The sequence below is a fragment of the Phalacrocorax aristotelis genome, chromosome 3 (assembly GCF_949628215.1).
Source record: "Phalacrocorax aristotelis chromosome 3, bGulAri2.1, whole genome shotgun sequence".
In the NCBI taxonomy this organism is placed as follows: Eukaryota; Metazoa; Chordata; class Aves; order Suliformes; family Phalacrocoracidae; genus Phalacrocorax; species Phalacrocorax aristotelis.
The window spans coordinates 86,707,538-86,729,994 of record NC_134278.1 but is presented as its reverse complement, the minus strand read 5'-3'; the positions used below and the strand labels follow the sequence as shown (position 1 = coordinate 86,729,994).

The 22,457-nt window shown below is 45.8% G+C and overlaps 1 protein-coding gene and 1 long non-coding RNA gene across 4 annotated transcripts in view; one reads left to right on the top strand and one right to left on the bottom strand.

Moving 5' to 3' along the window:
• Positions 1-7,235, bottom strand: part of CHGB (chromogranin B) — a 79,555-nt gene extending 72,320 nt beyond the window's left edge. For 2 of the 3 annotated variants that reach the window (XM_075088311.1, XM_075088313.1), the window contains exons 1-4: positions 6,938-7,119; positions 6,645-6,724; positions 5,807-5,924; positions 2,272-2,441 (exon numbers count right to left, since the gene is read on the bottom strand). In XM_075088311.1, the coding sequence (XP_074944412.1) occupies positions 2,272-2,434 (163 nt within the window). In that variant the 5' untranslated portion in view covers positions 2,435-2,441; positions 5,807-5,924; positions 6,645-6,724; positions 6,938-7,119. Of the gene's footprint in view, positions 1-2,271; positions 2,442-5,806; positions 5,925-6,644; positions 6,725-6,937; positions 7,120-7,149 lie in introns of those variants that run through there. The other variant, XM_075088312.1, reaches the window with a different exon arrangement.
• Positions 7,236-7,238: 3 nt separating this feature from the next.
• On the top strand, positions 7,239-18,264 carry LOC142054995 (uncharacterized). The gene is made up of 5 exons (XR_012659761.1): positions 7,239-7,279; positions 8,183-8,281; positions 9,316-9,489; positions 10,568-10,879; positions 16,067-18,264. It is a non-coding gene; the product is annotated as an uncharacterized LOC142054995 (long non-coding RNA).
• The last annotated feature ends 4,193 nt before the right edge of the window (positions 18,265-22,457 follow it).

The following is a 22,457-nucleotide window of genomic DNA, read 5'->3' as shown; positions in this document are numbered from 1 at the left end:
CTTGTGTCACAGAAGCAGTTCACAACCTCTCACGAGAAAACAAACATGCAAAGGAGCTTCCTTTCTCAAAACATGTTTGACAGAACTTGCTTGTTCAAGAGCATCTGATGCAGATAAACTGTTTTTAAAATGATCCTCCTGCCTCTTCTGCCACACTCACCAAACTCAATGGCTTAGAAAGCTGAAGTTGCGTCAAAAAAGAATGAGAGTTCAAGTGAGTATGTGTATTGGTTTGACACTGTTACAATGAGAAAGGAACAGAGAAGTTCAGAGCATGAATTGAGTCCAATGGGATGCTGGGTTATTTCACTCCCAGGAGCACAAGCATTTTACAGCATGCATCCCACAGTTATTGCCAAGTGGTTTCAGTTGTGAGGGGTCTCTAAAACAGATGACAAAGGAGAGGGTTCATAGGCCTCATCTGCCCTCCTCAGCACACCTGGAATCCCCACTGACACCAGAGGGTGTTGGAGACAGCAAGGAGGCAGGATCTGGCCTCTCAGCATATCTTGGTGCTGAGCTTCAGTTACATACTCCATACATGCACCATAAATGACTTGACCAATGCTGTCATTTGGGTTTAGAGCTGCCTATCTTCATTTCTGCCTATGTCACCGCTGCTATGCCTCAGACCAGTCTTAGGACTGATGAATAGTCATGCAGTTCTTCTGTGCATCCCATTCATCAGAGCAATCAAGTCCAGTTGCCCCGAGCCACACTAAATCATGTTTGAGCAACTAAGCTGCCCTACAAACATTGCAGGAACTGCCCCACAGCTCCCAGAATTTCTTCATACCTGTGACATGGGGCTTGTGAAATCTGAGTAGACAAATGCTTTCCAGCCCATCTCACTGTTACAGAAACTTCCCCATCCTCTCCCCCCAGGACAGCAGAAAAGGCTTGCTCAGGACATTCATCATAGTGGTGTTCACCACTCTTATGCACAAAAAAATAAAGCAAAACCTCAAACCAGACACACTATTTCTCTAATGCAATATGGATCATGGAATGTGATATGGATCATGGTTTAAAGTAGAGGTTACAGTGGAAGATTTACACCATTAGTAATATAAGACACGTGACTTCCTGGTCTGCATAGGAAAACCAAAGCAAGGATTGGTATCTAGTGTTCGCAGATTTCATTACAGTTCTGGCTGTCCCACAGTCAGAGGCGAAGACAACCGCACAGGCAAGTAGTCAACATCAACAGAGTTAGACTAGTTTGGTAAATCCTGCTGCTTAGCTGTTTATCATGCAAAATAGTGGAATTCCCACTGAAAAAATTCAACACATCTAATTCCAACCTGACTTCTTGGAACTAGGCCAAAGTAAACCACACAGTGCCAGAGGAAGAAGAGGGGCCAAACTCTACTTTTACACTACTTAAAACTCCAAAGCAACCAGAAATGTCATCAGTGACATTTCACCTGCTCAGGTGCCTTGACAACCATCTCCACACATTATTTGTTGACCAGATTTTACACACACACCCCCCCAATATTAAATATAATTACTAAAACTTTCATCTCAGACAGTATGAATACATGGCAAGAAGTGTCACTGGACCAGTGCATTTTGTATTCACACTTCTTGCCATATATTCACATTGACTGGGCTGAGGGGTGTAGTAATCAGAATGAGCCAGCTATTCCTTCATCTTCTCAGACACACCATTACTCCTGAGAATCTGTAGCAGGCGCTGACCTAAAATGCTACTTCTACAGGAGTCAGTCCTCCTTCAAATGAGGTAACTGCTGTCTTCCAAGAGTTAAACTGAAGTGGTTCTCATCACACTCATGTCATTAGCACAAGCAAACATTCACTGTCATAATTTTAAAGTAATGGGCAACAGAGGCCACATCCTGAGCTCATGAGTGGAAGATACATGATGAGCATGTGAAGAACACAATGAAGTTTAAAAACATTTCTTACTAACTATGGTAATTTGAGACTGTAATTCCTACTGATGCCTGGAGGATTGCTCTGTGTGTCAGTTCAGGTAACTCTCTTCGTCTGAGAAGACACTAAACATGAAGAAGTGGTGTTGTCAAAACATTAGCAGCTGATGGCATCCCTCTGAACTCTTCTCCTGTGTCTCATCAATACACAGTTCACACTGTATCTGTCAAGCTGGAACAGAGTATAGTTATGGTAGATGCACGAGGCAGATGCACCAGTATCAGACTGCTATTACTCAGTCAAATGACACATGGCTTAAATAGATAATGTACTGGCTGAAGAAAGAGCACGTGGAGAGGCAGAAGCTGTTACCTGTTGGTGGAGAGGTAAATGTATCCACAGAACAAAAAAGCTCCTCACTGTTTTCAGAGCTGTGTAGAGGCAGAAAGCGCTCTGCTAGGTCACAGACAGAGAGTAGGTCCAATATGCTGCTCTCTTCTGAGTGATGACTCGGTGACATCTCTTTCCCTTCCATGGTCCCACTGCAGAAGATGCAAATGCGGCTGAGCTGGGTTTTTAGAGCATGAAAATCTAAGCAGAAGTCAACACAAATTATCTGGCATTTTTGCACTGCTTTATGAGCTGAGGGAATCTGTTCTCACATATTTGTACTTCATTTAAGAAAATAAGAGCGAATTTAAAGATGTAAAGGAAGAACAACAGCAAAACCCACAGACAACAGCTCTCAGTCCTAAGTAGGATAACTAGGAGTCTACAACAAATCTGACTTTCCTAGAGGCTTCCCAGAGGTACAGATTCAGGCCGCAAAACTAGAATGCTATGGGTATATTCCCTTCAGGGCATATTATGTGTGCAACGGTATGAGATTCAACAAGGCTAAGTGCCGGGTCCTGCACTTGGATCACAACAACCCCACGCAATGCTACAGGCTTGGGGAGGAGTGGCTGGAAAGCTGCCTGGAGGAAAAGGACCTGGGGGTGCTGGCTGACAGCCGGCTGAACATGAGCCAGCAGTGTGCTCAGGCAGCCAAGAAGGCCAATGGTATCCTGGCTTGTATCAGGAATAGCGTGGCCAGCAGGAACAGGGAGGTGATAGTGCCCCTGTACTCGGCACCGGTGAGGCCGCACCTCAAGTACTGTGTGCAGTTTTGGGCCCCTCACTACAAGGACATTGAGGCACTGGAGCGTGTCCAGAGGAGGGCAACAAAGTTGGTGAAGGGTCTAGAGAACAAGTCTTATGAGGAGCGGCTGAGGGAATTGGGGTTGTTTAGTCTGGAGAAGAGAAGGCTGAGGGGAGACCTTACCCCTCTCTACAACTACCTGAAAGGAGGTTGTAGTGAGGCGGGGGTCAGTCTCTTCTCCCTACTAACAAGTGATAGGTTGAGAGGAAATTGCCTCAAGCTGCACCAGGGGAAGTTTAGGTTGGATATTAGGAAAAAGTTCTTCACCGAAAGGGTTGTCAAACATTGGAACAGGCTGCCCAGGGAGGTGGTGGAGTCTCCATCCCTGGAGGTATTTAAAAGAAGGGTAGATGTGGTGCTTGAGGATATGGTTTAGTGGTGGACTTGGCAGTGATAAGTTAGCGGTTGGACTCAATGATCTTAAGGGTCTTTTCCAACCTTAACGATTCTATGATTCTTTGATTTCAAAGAAAACATGTTCTACAGGGTTCCTTTCCACTGACGCTTCTGGAAGTCACAAGTTAAACCCATCCCTCCTGGCTCTGTTCATAAAGTTCATCACACTCACTAGCAGAAGGAAACAGCATCTTAAAACCTAGTAGTCTCAATCTCACAGGGACGGTAAGGATTTCCTGGTGTGGAGACACTAGGGCAGCTACGTTGCATACCCTGTGCACAGCACTTTGGAAAGCTGCAGCTGAAATATCTCCACATCCCAACACCCTTCTCTTGAGCTCCCTGAACCAGTCCACCACCGCAGAGGGCAAGGACGCCCAGCTGGGTGGACAGCAGGGCAGGGCTGGTACCATCCAGCTCCACAGCGAGGACCACAGTGGATGGGCAACTCTTTTGGAGAGTATGAAACTAAAGTGTTCCAGTCCAGCAGCTCCAAGCAGAGCCACACAAGTGTCTGGGGCATGAGAGGACTGAAAGGCAGAAACCTGGTAGGGCAGCTCACAGAATGACAGAGAGAAGCAAGTAGAAATCCTTGGGCTGAAGCATAATTCGCACTGATTCACTAAGAGGTGCTCTCTGTAGATCTCAAGGAAAGACACCTGCAAGGAAAGATGCAGAAGAGCCCCAAACACCCTCAGTTTCCACCTAATACCTCCACCATTAGCCTTTGGCCACCCTGCACAGCCCCTTGTGAGTCAACTGAGACTCTCCACTAACAGTAACAACTTTGAGCAGAGCACTGCTGTACTCCTGCTCACACCTCTAGCAACACCAAATAGAGCCGGAATTGATCCAGTCCTTACTGCAAGGCCTTATGCCAGAAGAACTTTCAGGCAGGAGCTTCACTTAAACCCCAGTGAGCACTGACGATGAGATTGAGTGGGTAAACGTGAGCTGACATTGTGGTGTCTTCCCCCTCACTCAAGTAAGAGATGAAGCTTTAAATGGAAAAAAACATGTACAGAACAAGAGTGTCTCTCATGAAATGTGAATTTAGTTCCCAGCTCCTACACAGACTCCAGATTTTCTGCAAGGTTCTTCCTTCATCTGTTTTGTCCACCTATATGCAATAAAAAAAAAGTTGACTGTGGTTATCTGTGCTGCCCCCTGCTGTACCTTTCTGCTATTTTGGTAAAGAGTGATAGGACAGAGCAACCAGATCCAACAGTCAGGCAATGGCTCTAGACCCTCCAGGCTCAAATTTATTTCCTCTTCCATAAAACGAAGAGAGCAACACACTCTTATCCCTGGGGTGCTGGTAGTGAGGAATGTTACAGCCATAGAGGCCAAAGAAATCCCTAGAAGGCATTAGTACTGAAAAATTAAATACTCACATGCATATTTTAAAAAAAAAAAATCACCACCACTCCTTAGGTGCTTCTTTGTTGAATAAACTTGTAGATAAGATGCACCTCTGACCTTTGCAGAATGTTGACTAACTCGCTAATGAACAGAGTGGAGATGTTGGCTGTGATACTGAAGACCAGCTGCCTTGCCTTGGAGGGACATGCAAGGTCAGTGCAATCACAGAAAGCTTCCAGGAAAAACAGTGTGGAAGGTTAAAAGCAAAACAAAGCTCACAATTCTCTGCCTTCTAACAGTCACCATCAGAAGGAAGCTTCAGCTCCATTGCTCTTCATGTCCCAAAACACAGATGATCTGTGCATACGGAACACAAAGATGGAGACACTGCCCTCAAATACTGTTTTTATGATTTATGCTACCTTTTAAATACATGAATATTTTAGAGAACAAAACTGCCTATTTCAGTCCTTGGTCTGGAGGGGAAAAAAAAGAAACACACCAAAACCCCAACCAATTCTATCCCTCCAAGGGCAAGCGGGAGATGATGGCAACAGAAGCTGCTGCTGTGGTACCACAGCAGCTTAAGGCTGTCATCAGTGTGGGCTGCTGCAATACTGGCTGTTTCTGCCAGCTGCCTGTGCTGGCCTCCTTCCTTGTATTGCCATGGCCGGGCTAACAACATCTGCAGCCACGTAATGATCAGGTTCAGATAAAACAAGTCACTGTTTTTTGGTTGTTCTTTTTTTTTAAAAAAAAAGCTTTCCTTTGGATCAGCTCCTTTTAGTCCTCCAAAAAGTTCAGAGTGCAGTTTGCCCATGTAAGGCCGTGTAAGTCAAGGCTACTGCAGTTCTACTCCCAAAACTGATGGAGAGTTGTGAGGATAAGCAAGACCTCAGCTCAGCTTCAGGCATATGGAAGAGACACACTATGACCTCTATGCCATACCTGGGAACAGCACTGATGCAGAAGCTGTCCCCTTGGACAGAGTCTGGGAGCAAACAGTCTGTCACTACACTTCAGGATTCCCCTCCTTCTTCCTTCAGGGTTTGTCAATCCCAGCTTGCTGGAATGAAACAAACAGGTTGGTTACATGCCTCACATCAGCTGACAGGGCTGACGAACAGTGTGACCTTTCAAAGCACATATGCCAGCCAACGCCAACAGTCAGTCATCACATATGCCACTATGTTTGTTGGGTCTGGCACAGAGAAAGGCTTTTTCTAGGCATCAGAAATAGCACATCTAGTGATGGCCATGAATCTTTTTACAGTGATGGAGACCTCCTGGAAATGGGTTGGCATGCTGTAGAAATAAACCCAAGATTTTTATTAAAAGAAGCTGCCAGATGGGCTGTTTATTCAAAGCCTGTAAAGCAGAGAAGCAAATTACAGCTGGCATCCTTCACTCCCTCTTGTGGACGAGCAGGTATTTATTTACCCAACAGGTTTATCTAGTTGTGTTTTGACACCAACACTGACAGCCTGTGCTGCGTCAAACCTTGACCAGGAAATGTGTTTTAAGAGGGCCACGAAACCCAGCCTGCAGAGCAAGCCACAGGCCCACAAAACCCAAATTCTGTTTCCCACCCTCTGCCATTACCTCATTATTTTCAGTGAGCAATCAAGACACATACTTTCTGAAGGAAACTGACTTTGCCTCTGGGCCACCCTCAGCCAGCAGCACTGTGCTGCTACCAACAGATCTCCTGGACAAACGCAGGCCGCCGGTCCTGCACAAACAGGTCGACAGCATGCCATGGCATGTGCGATGGCACTGGCCTTACCGGCTGCCCCACTCAGCTGGTTTGGGGGAGGCGTAGGAGAAGGGTCCTCTTCCTCACAGTCTCGTTTGTTTCCCCTTTTCCTGCAGGCAGAGATACACGTTATTTCCACAACCACTCCAAAGAGAAGAGAAACGAGAGCAATACAGGGCGGTCTCCCCCCCCCGATCCGGCCGCGAGCTAGGCCCCCCCGAAGGGAAAAGCAGGCCGCAGCACGCCACGGATAGCAAAACATCGCAGCGGGGAATAAGGAGAAAGCCGAAAGCACGCCAGGGCTGCCCCGGGCTGGGCCGTACCCCCGCAGCGCCCCTCAGGCACTCGTCCCCGCTGCCGGGTGGGAAACAACAGGCTCGGGCAGGGCCCCCTGACTCCGCGGCCGCCATGTCAGCGAAGGGCAAGGTGAAGCGGGCAGAGCCATCTTGGCTGCGGGCAGGCGCGGACGGAGGGGCCCCGGGCACGGCGCTGGGGTAGGGGCGGGCCAGCGGGGAAGCCGGCGCTGACACGAAACCCAGGCAGCAGCGGCAAGACGCGGCGCCTCCCTGTGCCGCCCCCGGGCCAGCGAGAGCGTCTGCGCGGGCGGCGGGTCCGCCCCTGGGGGGGGCCTGGACGGTAGCAAGCCCGCGGGGCTGCAGGGGGACGTTGTGTGGGGAGAAGGAAGAGACGGGAGAAAAACACATGCAGAGAATTGAGGGTGGGGAACGGAATGGGGGTGGTCAAAGCTGCTTCCAGTCAGGTTTTCTTCAAAATACATTTAAGCCGGGTTTAGTTCTCTGGATTCTGGGAGGAGAGGTTTTGGTACTACCGCTCCTCACCTGCGTGAGGCGAGGGAGCAGCGGTGCCGCCCAGCATCTCCCACACACTTTTATCTCGTCCCGCTCAGGATTCGGTAGTTTTACACCGTTGCTCTACAAGCTCCGACGCAAGGCGCAGCCTGGAAGAGCCCCGAGGAGTGGCGAGCGCCGGGCTGTGCTGGGTGCGCGGGGTGGAAACAACACAGCGGGGCCCAGAGCGTTATCCCCAAAAGCGGGTTCGTTTTCCCGGTGTGCAAAATGCCAAACTACACACAGAACAGAGGTATTTTACTTAATTAATTTTTGCGTAAAGATTGGTGCTAGGTGGTAACCCACAAAGCTAGCACCCCGCACCCAGAAACTACAAGGCATTTATACAGTTAAATGTGTTGGTCACAGCTAATATTCACACGGCTCAGTGGGTTTATTTCTTTCTCATTTCAACTTAAAGGTACAGCGCCATTTAAATTTATCACGCATGCTCAGAGAGTAAGGGGCTTATTTGAGTGGGGGAGGATTCCTGGCCTATGAGTGTGATTTTTAGTATTATAATGAGGATAGCTCACCTAATGGACACTTTGTTTTAGTTCTTATCAACATCTCAATTAGTTGTTCTCTCTAACTATATACTTTATCACCCAGTTGTTAGCTTTGATCAGTCTCTCAGCTTTCTTCAAGGATATAACTGTAAAACAAATGCTTCCCTACCTCTCAGCTCTCTTCTCTGGTTGCCAAATTCTGTTTTGCCAGGCTCACATGGTTCATTTTTATTACTTAGAAGAAAATTCTATTTTCTTCGGGATATCAAGAGGAGAAAAACCCCAGAATTCTCACTGGAGACATCAGCAGGTGGGTAGGCTGTGAGTCTTTCTCTTAGGGCTTACGGACCTCATCAACAATAATTCACATGGAGGTCAAGGAAACAGGAAGCCAGTAGTCAGCTGCTGCACACCGAGGCCATGCATGCTCTTCACATGCCATTGAGTGTAACTTGAAGCTGTGCAAACCCTGCTGGAAAATAGGATATGAACCACACTGAATTTGGGGCATACACATCACTTTAGCACATGGCGTGATTACCATGTGCTGTGATGGCCATGACAGTCATGGTGACAAGGACCCCAGCAGCAGTCATGGGGGAGCAACACAGGCATCCTGACCCTCTAACAGGGGTGCAGCAAGTGCCCCCAGCCACACACCAGATGCTTCCCAGCAAAAGGAATATATTGCAGTGCCGCCTGACGTAGTGTGCATGGCACAGCCAGACATCCCCAGACACCACTGCCGGCAGAGGTCAGGAAGCAGCCCCTTTTATTGTCTGGGCAGGCAGTCGGGGAGGAAAGCCACTGGCCAGCCTGCTGGGGAGAAATGCTGCCAGGGGAGATCTGGCTGCATGTCTTGGCACACATGCTGCCAGTGAGACTGGGAAGGAGCTGGTATTATTTTCCAAGAGCTTTTGGACTGCAAAGCAGTGATGGCAAACTGATCTGTTTAGAAGAACATTGTTAAAAGGAAGAAAATAAATTTGAACTTCTGTGGTTGCTGAGAGGGTTTTGTTTGCTCTCAGTTGAGCTGTCTTGAGCCGGGGAAGGTTTTCACAGGGAGAGCCTTTAAGTCTGCTTTTCAGGCACAGCAACTGCAATTCAGCCTTACACTTACAGCCTCTCTTGAGCCAGGCCTGCGCTTTTGGGATCACTGTGCAAATAGAGGTGCAAGCCTAGCTACCTCCTAGGCTGTAACTAAACCCAGACACTGCTGTAGTGCCAGGCTACAGCTTACCGTTCAGTATCTGTCCCCAAGAACTACTCATCCCTTTAAGGAGTGGGGTGGCACCTTTTTTTATGAGCTGGAAGGCGGTACTCCAGTGCTTCATTTCCTTGTAGGGAGTGGGGCTGGAGCTGAGCTGGGGAATGCGAAACATCAGTGGATCTGCCTTATTTAGCTATGGGAGCACATGCAAAATTACAGCATCCAGAAACCAGCCATCTCTGTGATTTCACCTCGCTGGATCATCCCAAGTGTCTGCCATCAGAAAAGTTCTGGCAGTGCAGAACTTGGTAGGTATTGCTGGCTCCTGGAAAAGCAAGGAGCTTGCAGCAAACAGAACTGACAAGGAAGCTGTAGTGCTTATTAACAAACATCTCCAGCTTACCAGTTTCTAATTGTCATATTAGATGGACAACCAAATTTTTGAACTTACCTTAATTTCCCTCCTCTCCCTCACTAAAAGTGAGAGGTCCTGCACCCTCCTGATAGAGCAGTGCACTTCTCTAGTCCCCCTACCACTGTAATCTACAGTCTTTACCTCTGTTCCTTATGGACTGCATTATCAGCAAGAAGATTACATTTGCCTACAGTTTATAGGGCAAGTCTGTAAGTGCATACTATGCTACTTCTTTTTATCAGTGTGTTAATGTTAGCACATGATAAAACTATGCCAGCAGCCGTGTCTGAAGTTAGTTAAAGCGGAAAGTACATGCAAGCCAGGAAATGTAGAATTAAACCCCACACTTGACATTTAGCAACGATCAAACTACTGAGAGTCAGATGTGGGGAAAAGGAAATACATTTTCTGACTATTGCAGCTCTGTGGCAACGTGAGTTTTCAGTGTGTTGACAGTCTCAGGGTCAGAGTCTTAAGCAGTGCAATTTCATGTCACTGAAGCCAGTGTGTATCTGCTGACTTATCTTAAAAACTTAATACATAACATGAAGAAAAAAAGTCTGTCCTTCATACACAGCAGAATTAGCAAGTTACTGTCTTTTCAGTCCTTTCCCACTGTCACACCACAGGGAAGGAACTCTGTCTACTCACTTCCTTCTTTCACAATAGCTGGAAGTGAATTTAGTACATGAAAACAGAATAACAGCTGAATAGCTTTGATTAAGCAGGAAGTGCTCAGGGTAGAAGGGATGCTAAGGAGACATGAACAAGGTTGATTTTCTCACTGTTAAATTATACAAAGATTGTTCTGTTGTTTAATAGAAATGATTAAGCCAAAGTTTGTAGTCTGCATACTTAAGTGTTTTGAGTTCACTTCCTCACAATGAACTAGCCCCTTGTTCTCAAAACTGAAAGCAAGAAAGAGTATCAGTATATTTAAATCTATTATTTGCATGCCTTTTGCTTCCCAGGTCTAGAGACTGTTACTAAAACAGATGTAGTATCAGGCTGTGCTGTATTCCCATTCTGAAGCTCCCCTCAGGACCTGCAGACGCGTGCTTTAGTGGCCTTTGCTCTGGGAAAGCATCTTGTGGTTACCCCAGGAAGGAGTGTTTTCAGGCTTCAGGCAAGCCAATCTGAGAAACAGCTCTTCAAACCCATGAGATGAGAAAATGCAATGGCAGCTCACTACTTCAGACCAGTAACGTTTGCTGGTGGTACTGCAAATAGCAAAGGGCAGAGGAAGGCTGGAAGAAGAGCTCTTTTCCACCACCCCATAAAGGGTAAGACACCTGGCATTCTCAAGTAACTTTTCTCCTAATCATCCTCCCTTCACTTATAGCCATGTCGTTTCTGTGCACACCATAGTACAGCATGGAAGGTACAGCTCACCTGCAGAGGTGAGAGACAGAAAAGCTGCATTATAACACACAAGGAGCGTCTCCAAGCTCCCAGGTCTGGGCATGTTATCCAACCGATTCCTACTAAGGAATCACTAACATACTTGGGGGAATATATTTGCTTACCTGGGAAAAAAAACAAACCATACCTTTGCAACCCCGAAATAAAAGGTTTGGTTGCCCTAAAACTCATTGATTTATCCAGCTGTGTTAGCTGATCAGATGAAGGGTATTTCCAGTCCCCACAGACGTGCCGCAGTTATGTTTCCAGGACCATATAAAAAGTCATTGTGTATTTCATGTTTTGCCGCATCAAAGTTCAAACAAGCAAACCTCCCTCTAAAGTTCCACTTAAACTGAAACATCCCTTCTTGTCATCACTATCTCTAAACAGTGGTAACTGTGCACCTAATGCCTTGCAGAGTAAGTAGGCATCTACCAAGTTACCCCAACCCCATAAACTGTAATCCAGTAACTGTACTTCTTTTCAAGACAGTTGCGGTTACAAACAGCAAGCAATTGTCTGCATTACAAAAAGTGGGTCAGCCCAGGTATTTGAAAAATTCTTTGCCTTCTCTTCCCTGGCCATAAGACAAGTAAATAATGCATTTTGCTTCCTCCTTCAGTACTAGGATTTTAAGCCTTTTGATTGCTTGCTGCAATCAACGCCCTAAGGTACAGGAAGTTTCAAAGACCAAATGTTATTTCTGCTGTACCGCATGCCAGTAAACTGACTTCTTTTTTTCCCCTCCCAGGAATCTGTTGCTGTGGGTCTTCCAGCAGTATCTGACTTTTTAAGGTGCTACTTTTAAACGCAACATGAAATCATGGTTGCCAGTTCACGTATTAATACCATGTCTTGGAATTTTGTGATTTCAGGAGAAATTAGCTCTCTTTGAAAAGTAGTTTTCTGTGGTAAAGATTTGGAAATATGAATGTTGGGGATACTCCAGTACAAGCAGTAGCCAAATTTTTTCTTACAATCCTGTACCAAATCCTGTCTCTCCTTTGAGAGCCTTTGCTGGAATGGGTGCAGAAGCACGGCTGTTCTTTTTTGAGCTACCCCCTTTGCATCTGCTGCTGCTTGAATCCACTTTGAAGGAAAGTCTTTTAGGATGCTAACAGTATCATGCTTGTTCTGCTTAAGCTTTTAGCACAGTGGATACAGATGTAGGGCTCTGTGGGGCCTCATTTCCACCCTAAAAAGAGCCTTTCTGCATCACCGTTCACTAACTGTAAAACAAAAGCGTTATGTGACTCAAGGGCAGACACAAAGCACACTGTAAGTTAGTTCTCATCTTGCACATAAGCACAACTTGGGTCTGTCTTAGCTAGCATTTTATGTCCTTCTTCCAAACTTCCCCTCTTGCAATGTATTTCTATTTAAGTCTCCACACCCACGCTCTTCCCTTGCATTCCTGCTACCCAGTGATTTTGTACATCCTAATTGCTCTGCCTGTGACACAGCTGCTGCCTGATGGCAATCCTACACTTTGCATCCAGGATGAAGGAAGCACATAGAAAGAGCTGAGAGATTCGAAGTAACAGGACAGGTTTTATCTAGGCTCATCTCTCAGTCTCCCTTTGGGGCAAAATAACATATTAAGCATTGATTTATCCTCTGCTGTTTATCCCCTTTCATTCTTATTTCTACCCTATGAACCGAGTGACCTAGAGTCTCTTCAGCTTCTTAGTCACCATACACACAAGCTAGCAAATGGACTCTCTAATTCTTGCAGGGAGCATGTGTCTGAGTTTCCAGTTCTTGTACTCCTGGGATCTGGATGGAAATTTTTACAGCTGGACCTACATATGTCTATACGCACATAAATATCCACTAAGGATTTGTCATGTTCTCATGCTGTTGGCCCTTTAGGGAATTTCCAAAAGGTGCTTCCAGCCTTCCTTGAAGTAAATAGTCCCAGGAGAATGGGAAATAAAGTCTAGCTTCTTGCCTGGATTTTCCAGTGCCTGATACAGTACAGATGTCCAGCAAGAAGTGTCAACTGCAGTATTCATGCACATCTCTCCACTGGAAGTTCTCCAGTGCTTAAGAGCTGAGCCACCTCCACTGACTTTCTACAGTGCTAGCATCTCCCCCCTGTCTAGTAACAGACTTTTGTTACAAGCAAGCACATAATTTCTGACATCATTACCTAACAGATTTGATCAAAGAATTCAAAAGTAACTTGAGATGAGTACATCCGCATTGGCTTTGTTTCTCCTAGAAGCCAGGCTCAAAATAAAGAGAAGTGTCATTTCTTTAATCTGACAGGCCGTCATCCTGCAAGTGGTGTTATGATAAATAGAGTGAAACTGAAGGCCAGAGAGCATGGAGTGCTGAAAGGAAGTCACACTCTGCTCACACACAATGTTATCTACTCCCCCAGCAATTCTCTCCACTGTATTACTTCAGGGAGCTTCTAACTAGTTTTTGCAGTTGTCAGCATATCATTTTACTTTGAGTTCTCATTGATGAGGCATAGGACTGACAATGGCTTTGGTATTAATTTCACACATCAATTCTAGGAGGGCATCTTTATAACTTAAAATGGAATCTCCATTCTGATCCTGTTCAGTGTATCTTGATTTGAGATGACAGTCTTATTACCTGCCCCATACATTATTGGTGGAGTGGGTTGGGGCTTTTGGTTTTTTTTTGGAGTAGTTAAACTTTTTCCCATAATTTCTTTTTATGAGGTTATGGCTGCTAAAATCTGGCCCTCTGCTAAGGTCTGCTCAAGAAATGTCCACTTCTAGTGCCTGCACTCTAGCTGAGTCACAGCTGAGGGACTAAAGCCCATCAAAAGCCAGGCGTGTATCAGTGCCCCTACATGCAAGGGGTACTGTTGAGCTCTAACTCTGCAGAGACGTGCTGTTAACAGAAAGCAGCAAGAAAATACTCAGAGAGCTGTTGGCTTCCAGCTCTTCTCCAGTACTCCACCTGGGCAGGGCAGGGCTCTTTCCTGAGCTGTGAAATGCGCACAACGTCCTGCTGGTTTCCCAACGAGGCCTAGCAGTTATGCCAGGAGGAAAGGAAAAGCTTCTCTTTGCTGCTACCTTTTTGCTTTGGGCTATTCAGCAGTAAGAGAGTGGGTTTGGGCCTTCCACTTCTGAGTGGTCAGCAGAGTAGCAGTGCAATGGGAATTGTCCCCCAGCCTGGAGATCAAAAGGCAAGCAAAGCTAAACCTGGCAGAGTGATACATTAATGCATAACCCTATCTTCCCCTCAGTCTGTGGCAGCCTTCAGCTTGTTTGTGAGTGTTCATGAGCTACCCTGATCCAGCGTCACCAACACTGAGAACATGCTGTTGTGCAATAAATCTACATAACGACCTCAGAAGGAACATCAAGCTATCATACACACCTCCAGCTTCAATTCTCACAGCTCGAAAAGCTCCCACTACTAAAGATTTAAGCTAACAATGTTTTTTGTTTAAAGAGATTGGAGCCTTGTTGCTAGTTTTAGGCTACTATTTCTGGTGTCCTTCTAGTTGCATTTATTCATGGCCTTCAGTTACTATAGAGAGCCTATCCTGTAATACCTGGACAGAAGGGGACTGTTTGGAGCAGGAAGAGCCATGTAGCTTCCAGGGCTGGCTCAGACCCACTGTTGCTCAGCCTGCTTTTAAACTCCCAGAGCTGACACAGCTTGGGAGAAGACAAAAGCTTTGGACTTGGTTTGAGGCAGGAGAACCCCACAAGACCTCTGCCCAGCCAGAGGATGATTTCATAAACTGTGTTCCTGAGTCAGCAGGAGATGGCCTTGAATTCCTTAGGTAAAAGCATCAGACTAAGACTGCCTTAGGCCCTGCATATGAAGAGATACAGAAGGCGCCCTGCCCTCTGGCCTAAGGCTTATTTATTGCCTAAAAGCACAGATACATTGTAGATAGAGCACTGTTCTTTGTCCTTAGTCTCCAGACCAGACGTAAGCTCCTTAACTGCTTTTCAGGAGAGCTCCCTCCCTAATCTGTTATTTTTAGATTAGCTATTTTTAAGCGATTGCTTGATGCCCTCTGTATGCCTGTTTCCTTGGAGGCTTTTGATGCTCACATTTCTCAGTACTGCACACTCTGTTTTAGCTGCAGTTATATTGCACCACTTCATTTTCTACTGACAGGGTCACAATGTTTTGCCTGGACAGGCATGGTAAGAGAGACCTCTAATTAAAAAACAAATTAATTAAAAAAAAAAAAACAAATTCAAAGCTGAAGTGACTCAGTCACTGGCTCACATTACTCTGGGAACAGCAGATTCCCCAGGTGCAGACTTCTTTTCCAGGGGTGATGCAATCTGTGAGTACTGGGCTCTCAGCACTTTTTAAACTGGGTTGCAGTAGGTAGAAGTTGGCGCATGCCTCAGGGCTGCATTATGCGGAAGGCAGGTGGATATTCCTCTTGTACTTTCAAATGTAACTTCAAACTTTCAACTTTTCTTCCTAAAAAGTAGGAGGGCAGGGAGAACCTTTCATTCCCCTGCAAAAAAATCTGAGTTTGCTGATGGAAACAAGCTACCAGCTGCAGTGACCTGCTGGACCAGCATCACCAGCTCCCAACACCGTCACCTCTTCTCAGCATGACACAAGCCACTCGTGCTGACTTTCCCTCCTGTCCCCACTGCCAGGTTTTCATCACCCCCAACTCAGACAGATGGCCAAACAAGACCCTTCAAGGGGCCTGCCAGCTCTGCACAGGCTTGCCTTTGCATGGGCATGACCCTCTTCTACACCCCATCCATGTTTACGTGGCAAAGGCTTGGATTAAGTGTGGCTACCTGCAGTGCTCAGCTCCTCACCCTGGGGGGTTTCTGCACCCCTTCCTTATACAAAAAATGAAACAGGAGTGTGCCCAGACATGGGTACCATTGTGTTTTTAGTAAGGAACCACAAGATTGGGAATGAAGGAGTTTGTCACCCTTCGTTTGCCCCAGGAGAGCATCTTGAGTGCTCTGTAACCCAGGCTTGCATGTTGTTTTGCTGCAGGTTTCCATTAGCTGTCACCAAGTCCCTGATCCCAAGACATCAACAGGCCCAATGTTTGTTAATGTGTTGCCACTTTTTTTTTCCAGTCGTGGATGAAAAAATGTCAGAGCCGTGAGCACAGCCTGAAACCGGAGAAGCCTGAGCTGGCTGTGGCTCTCTGCTTTGATTGGATCTTCAAAACCAAGAGAGTACAGCTCCTCTCCAATCATCAACAGAGGGTCTGGGATGTTTGTGTTTAGAGGCACCAGAAGCAGCTGGTCTGTCTGCTACTCAGCTACCTGAGCAAAGAAAATCCCTGTGTGTTGATGAAATATGTCTTGGCTTGTTACAAGCCCACAAAACCTTACCAGGCTGTTACTACCAGTTTTTCCTCCCAATGGAGACAACTGTGCTGGATTGAAACTGCTCAGCTTCACACAAATCTCCTTTCTAGGTGGAGAAAACAGCAGCCTTCTACCTCTTCTTCACCACAGTTCTGTCTGGAAGTCACACAAAAGCCAAACCACGCTGCTAGTCACTGTGGCTTTGCACTGTAAGCCTTTCATAACCCAACCCAGAAGACCAAAGTCAAATGTTTCCAACCCTAATGATGACTGAGCTGACAAGAAATGCTGAATTTTTGGAATGTAGACATTTTGGAGGAATGTTTGCAGCTTTTCGGGTGGCTATTAGAGTAGATGAACTTCTATGTATAATTCATATATATATTCTCAGCCTATATAGGTTATATAGGTAAGCTTAGCAGCTTTTTGCTAATCATCTCAAGGAAAAACAGGATGCAGGAGGGTTTCTGATGTGTGATCACAGCATCAGTAATGAATCTCCGTAGGAAGAACACTATTTCTCAACTATACCAAAGATGAAAAGAAAAAGGCTTGGTTATACCCCAGAAGCTCCAGCTAGTCATGTTCTTCTGACCCAGGTTACTCAGGGCTCAGGATCAGAGTGTGGGTGCTGCTCATCAGAATTTTTGCCTCAAGTCTGAAAGATTAAAACCAAGAGTTCATTCCAAATAGTAGCACCAGTACAGGCAAGCAAGCCAAGACACTTGCCATGTGTTTTTGAAGACCAACAAGGAACTAAGCAGTAACTTAAGTCTCCAAATCACTGCTGAAGCAAGCTTGTATTTTAACTGAGCACAGGGTTTTCATATTTTTAATGCAAAAAGCAAAGACTGGAATGGTATCTATACAGTATCCATTTTTACTTTTGTACTGTGGTTTCTTCTTACTAGAGCTAATATACCTTTCTCTCTCCATTTATCCTATGGTGGGAAGTACTTGTTTACTTTTCCAGCTGGAGTTTTGATACACCCACAGCAGCACAAGTCACTTGAAACTGGGAGAGCTCAACCAGTTCCTACTCTGGCCACGTGAAAGTCTGTGACTTTCTTTTCCAGTGTCATAATGGCATTCAGAAAGCAAGCCAGCCCCTCACCCTAGTGCATTAAGTGGTTTTGCCGACTGTGGCAAAACTGTCACAGCCAAGCCATGCAGGTATTTTTACCTCCATTTAACCTTTTAAATCAGAAATTAGAGCAATGGTATATTTAATGTTTTGGTGGGATCTGTCACTGATTGTAAGGAACAGCTGCTCTCTGGAACAGCCTTTCCACCTACCAGTACTGTATTGCCGCAAATCAGTGACTTTAGGCAGCCAGGACTGTTCAGTGGGTAGGTACCACACAGTGACACAGGCTAGGCACCAGAACTGGATCTCCACAGAGCTGTAATTTCCAGGACTCACATAATTCAGTAGACAGTCACTGTCAGGGGAACCTGGAGTTACTAAATAATAGCAACTTCCCGTGTATCGGAAAGAAATAGTGTTATTTTAGAGTACAGCATGTTTCAATTTACAGAAATTAAACCAGCTGCACGATTCTTGCAAGACTATTGCTCTGGCAATACATGCATCTTCCCTTCCTCCATTTCCCCCCTCCCTTCCAGTCCCTGTCCACCTATTTTTAAGGAAGATGATAGCATTGGCAAAGCAGACTGTTTCCTTTACAATATCCTCATTATTCTTTTAGAAAATCCCTTCATTTCTTGGATAAATTAAGAAAATATTTAGATACTTAGGGTAATAAAAGTGATAGGATAGTGATAGGAACCAGAGAAAGCCTTGGGGGGGGGGCAGGGCGAAGAGAAAGTACTGATGTAGGTTTTTGGGTTTACATGAAAGGAATTCCACCTTTCACTTCCCTCATGAATATCATGTCTCATGATTCTTCCCTCCCACTCTTAAACTCCGCATTGGCATTTGCTTAGCAGTTCCCTGGCACTAATACAAGTTTCCTTAGCAAAGGATGTTAAATGAGACTGTAATCACAAACTCGAGGAGCTACTGAGGACTGAAAGGCAACTAAAACAGACATGAAGCAGCACAAAAATGCAAAATATCCTTGGAATATCCCTGTTGGGAACTCCCTGTTAGCTTAGAGGGATGCTGGGAAAAATATTCACTTTAGAAATCCTGCCCTAAGTAGGAAGTCTATGAGCCACCGTTAAAAATACCAGACTAGATCTGAAGTCCAAAACTGTGACTGGATCAGAAGAGATGCTCTGTATCTACAAAGATATCAAATCCATCTAAAGGCTTGTGAAAACTTATGATAATGGGATAAAATTTAAAAATTTATGAGACTTTCACTGCAGAGCTTTAAGTGGAGCACTGCAACTATCGGCCATCAGTGCTCAAGTTGGCATCGGCTGGCATGATTCATGGGCTTCAGTATAAAGAAGGCTTCAGAAAGAAATGGAAGCTCTATTTAGAACTCTTAATGCCCCTTAGAAGGGCTTCTGTGCAAAAGACCCCTGCATATATTAGTAGGAGCACATCACTCAAAGCAAAGTTTAACCCTAATGGCAGCAGAAAGAAGATATTCATTCCACAAGGGGATAACCCAGTGATGTCTCCTTGAGTCCCCAAGTAATTTTCAATCAAAACTGGCAAGGGAGAAAGAAAAAAAATTTACTTCTAAAATTTTTTAAACAAGTAGCAGGTGTAATGATTCTTACTGCGTGGGATCTCCCATCACTGAGAGATACTGTGAAGTTTATAGGGCTGTATATACCTCTCCTCCACATGTATTGCAGTACCAGGGCTGGTGCTAGTCTCTGGGCCATTTGTGCTTAGCACAGAAGGGAAATTTGAGTCATAATGAGTTAAAGGTCTAAAGAGACCATGGGGATGGTCCCAGTGGGAGTGTCATCCCAGTTTTATGTTTAAGACATAAAACTAGGGTAGTGGTAACAAGAGATGCTGGCAGAGGACTCTACCTGCACATTTGTCTCAGGCAGCTCCAGCACCAGATCGAAACCCAGGACTACATCAGATTGCTTCATTTGTGGCTGCATGTCAGCCCTCCCCATCATGGTCCCTTAGCTTCTGTGTGCCATTTCCCAGCTGGCTGCCACCATAAGCAGCAGCCTCATCCTGTTCCTTGCACCCACTGCAGTGTTCCCCAAGCCCCTTGGTTGAGCCAATTCAGTGTACAGGACCGCCAGCCCAAATTTTCTTCCCCCACAGCAGGTAAGTTTTGTGCCAGCTAAACCATCTCACTGTGGAGCACTAGAGGTGGCACACAGGGTTAGAGGGGCTGCACAACCAGCTTTGGGGGAAGAAGCTGTTTGGCACTGAGGAACCATTTGATCACCTCCAGCATCTTGCAGGACCTCACCCTTCAGTGCAGCAATGATGTCTCTCAACACTCACCAGCCAAGTGCTCTTGCTGGGCCACTGCTGGTAAGCAAACCCCCAGGTGCTAAGGCCTTGTAGTCCTGCTTAAACCCTGTAGTCCTGTTTACACCCTGCATTTACCATGGCTCATGATATCCGTGCTACATGGCCTGCAGGAAAGTGGATCCTAAAGACTGTTGAAGGCAATAAAAAACCCCAAACCAAGTACCTTGGGTTCAGTGCAACAGCCAAGTCTTTAAGAGATGGGTTTCTGAACTGTCACAGGTAGGGCAAATCCTAGGACAGAGAAAAAAGCACAGCCAAAATGTGCCCCTTGTGTCCTAAAATGGCCAGGGACTGCATGCTGAAGCAGCATAGACAGGTCCAAAACAGGGCTACCTGCCCCTGGTGGCAGGCAGTGATGTGTGGTCCAGAAGACACACAGCTACCTTAGGCTGAGAAGTGAGCAAAGGATGGACTTGCAGAGTCCAAAAGTGGGTGCCAGCATACCCCTTGCATTGAAGGCTGTGAGTTGATCCCAATAGCTGCCCAAATTCACCCTTCCCACCTAGGGTACGATCAGAGGGACAAAAATACACCACGCAGAGATTGCTCCTTGTTCCTGTCATCTAGCACAATCCCTCAGCAGGAAAAAACATTACCTCATTTAGGATGAGCATGAATACTAATTCATTAATTTGAGACTTTTTGGTGCTAATGGTACATTTAGGTGTTCCTGAATCAAGTGATATGCAGTGGATTTTTACATTAGCACTAATAACCATTACCCATCCAGTTTCCTTGTGTAACTACAAGATGCAGGATTCATCTGAATTTTCCCCTTGAAAATACATTTTTGTGTTGTGTAAGCCTTTAAAATTACAGATAAGGTTCCATCTTGCCAAAAACAAGGACTAGATACAACTGACTCCTAATTACACATGTTGGTTCTGTAGTTCTCCAATTCCTTCTACAAAGGCCTAGGACACTTTAAATGAAGTTATATCACACACACCCACCCCACCCCCGCAAAAAAAAAAAAAGTAAAATGATACATTGTTTACATGGTCTTCTGCCCATTAAGCTTTTAGGTTGTACATGCTGTCTATTTCAAATATGATTCAAGACAGTCATTTTACTTCCCTGCCAAGAAATAACTGACCACTGATTCATTATACTGAATGCCAAAGAGACTGGCAATCTGTAATGATGTAATAGCTGTTTTTTAAAACACATTTAAATACAATTTTTGGACAAAATTAAGCCCAGAATAGGCTCTAGATAATGTGCCGCATACCTCTGGGGATGGTATTCCATTTCTGGAGGTAATACAACTTCTGAATTATTGTAGTCATTAGCCTTGACCAGCTGTAGAAGTTATTATGTTACATGTCAGCATAAACTTTAAGCATGCATAGGTACTGGACAGACTTGGGTAAGATATGGACAGGGAGGGTAAGGGTCCTATGATTGATTTTAATTGACACTTGGACTTTCACATTGACTTTTTAATAACACGGAAAGTCAGGTTCACTGGCCATGATGCTCTTTAGTTCTTTTCCCCATCCCCCTATGACAGCATCAGAAGTGGGCAAATATCTTATCTGCTTGTAGCTCTAGTGCATCCCAGGCTGCACGGAGTGTTTTCAGAGCACAGACCTGTTCTTGCAGCTGCCCCATGTCTAGAGAAAGGCCAGGGGGGTTGCTTGCTGGTGGAACAGCATGCCAGCTGCCTGGGAGCCAGCTGGTATCTGCTGCCATTTGGGTTCTTCCTTTGTCCCACTACATCGGCTCATCAGACTTGGCAGTCACAAATCCACAGGCTCTGCCATAGGTCTTCCTGCAGCACATGCCAACAGGCGAGATTGTCATCCTATGAGTATGTGATTGGAAGGGACCTCTGGAAGTCTCTATTCCAACCTCCTGCTCAGAAGAGGATGATTGCCAGTGCTAAATGAGGCCAGCTGCAGCTTTGTCTAGCAGATACTTGAAACCCCTCCAAGGATGGAGGTTCCCCTGACCCCTCTGGTGATCTGTCCCTGGGCTGCACATCTTCCCCACGAGGAATTTTTTCCTCAGCATCCAACCTGAACCTCCCAAGCCACAATTTGTGACCTTTGCTTCTTGTTACACCATCTGCCACCACCAAGAAGAGTTTGGCTCTGTCATCTTTTCAGCAGCCCTTCAAGAGGTTGGAGGCTACTATTGTATTGTCCTTTTGCCTCCTGGTCATGCCAGGACTTTGTTGCTGGCACCAACAATGGGACATTCTTCACAAAGGAGGTCACCAGCAACATCCTGCTGGATGCTTGTGAGCACTCGGCACCTTTCAGCTGGAACTGACATTATTTGCAAACAAGCCAGGTAGCATCCACACAAGTCGGTGTGTGTAGGCAAAGTCAAACAATCACGTGCCTTAAGTCAGAGTGCCAAGGGCAAGATCCTCTGCCAGGAATCTCTTAGCAGCTGCCTATTCAGTTCCCTGCATCCCTCATGGAGGGGAGGGGTGGAAGATAGCATTTCTTTGAGCTAAGAGGTTCATCAAGGATCACCATCTAAACAAAAAATACAAAACCTGTAATAAAGACAAGAAGCATCACTGAAGGATGTCTCTTTCCAGGACCAGGTTAACTCAGCCATATTCACAGAAATCTTGTGCAAGGACATGCCAAAGGAGACCACTGTGGAGCTAAGCTCAAACAAGCATCATGGGGCAAAGGTCCAGCGTTTGGGAAGTACTTGTGGAAGAAGGGGGGAGAGAATTGCTCCCCATATGGGTGTGGACACCACCACTCA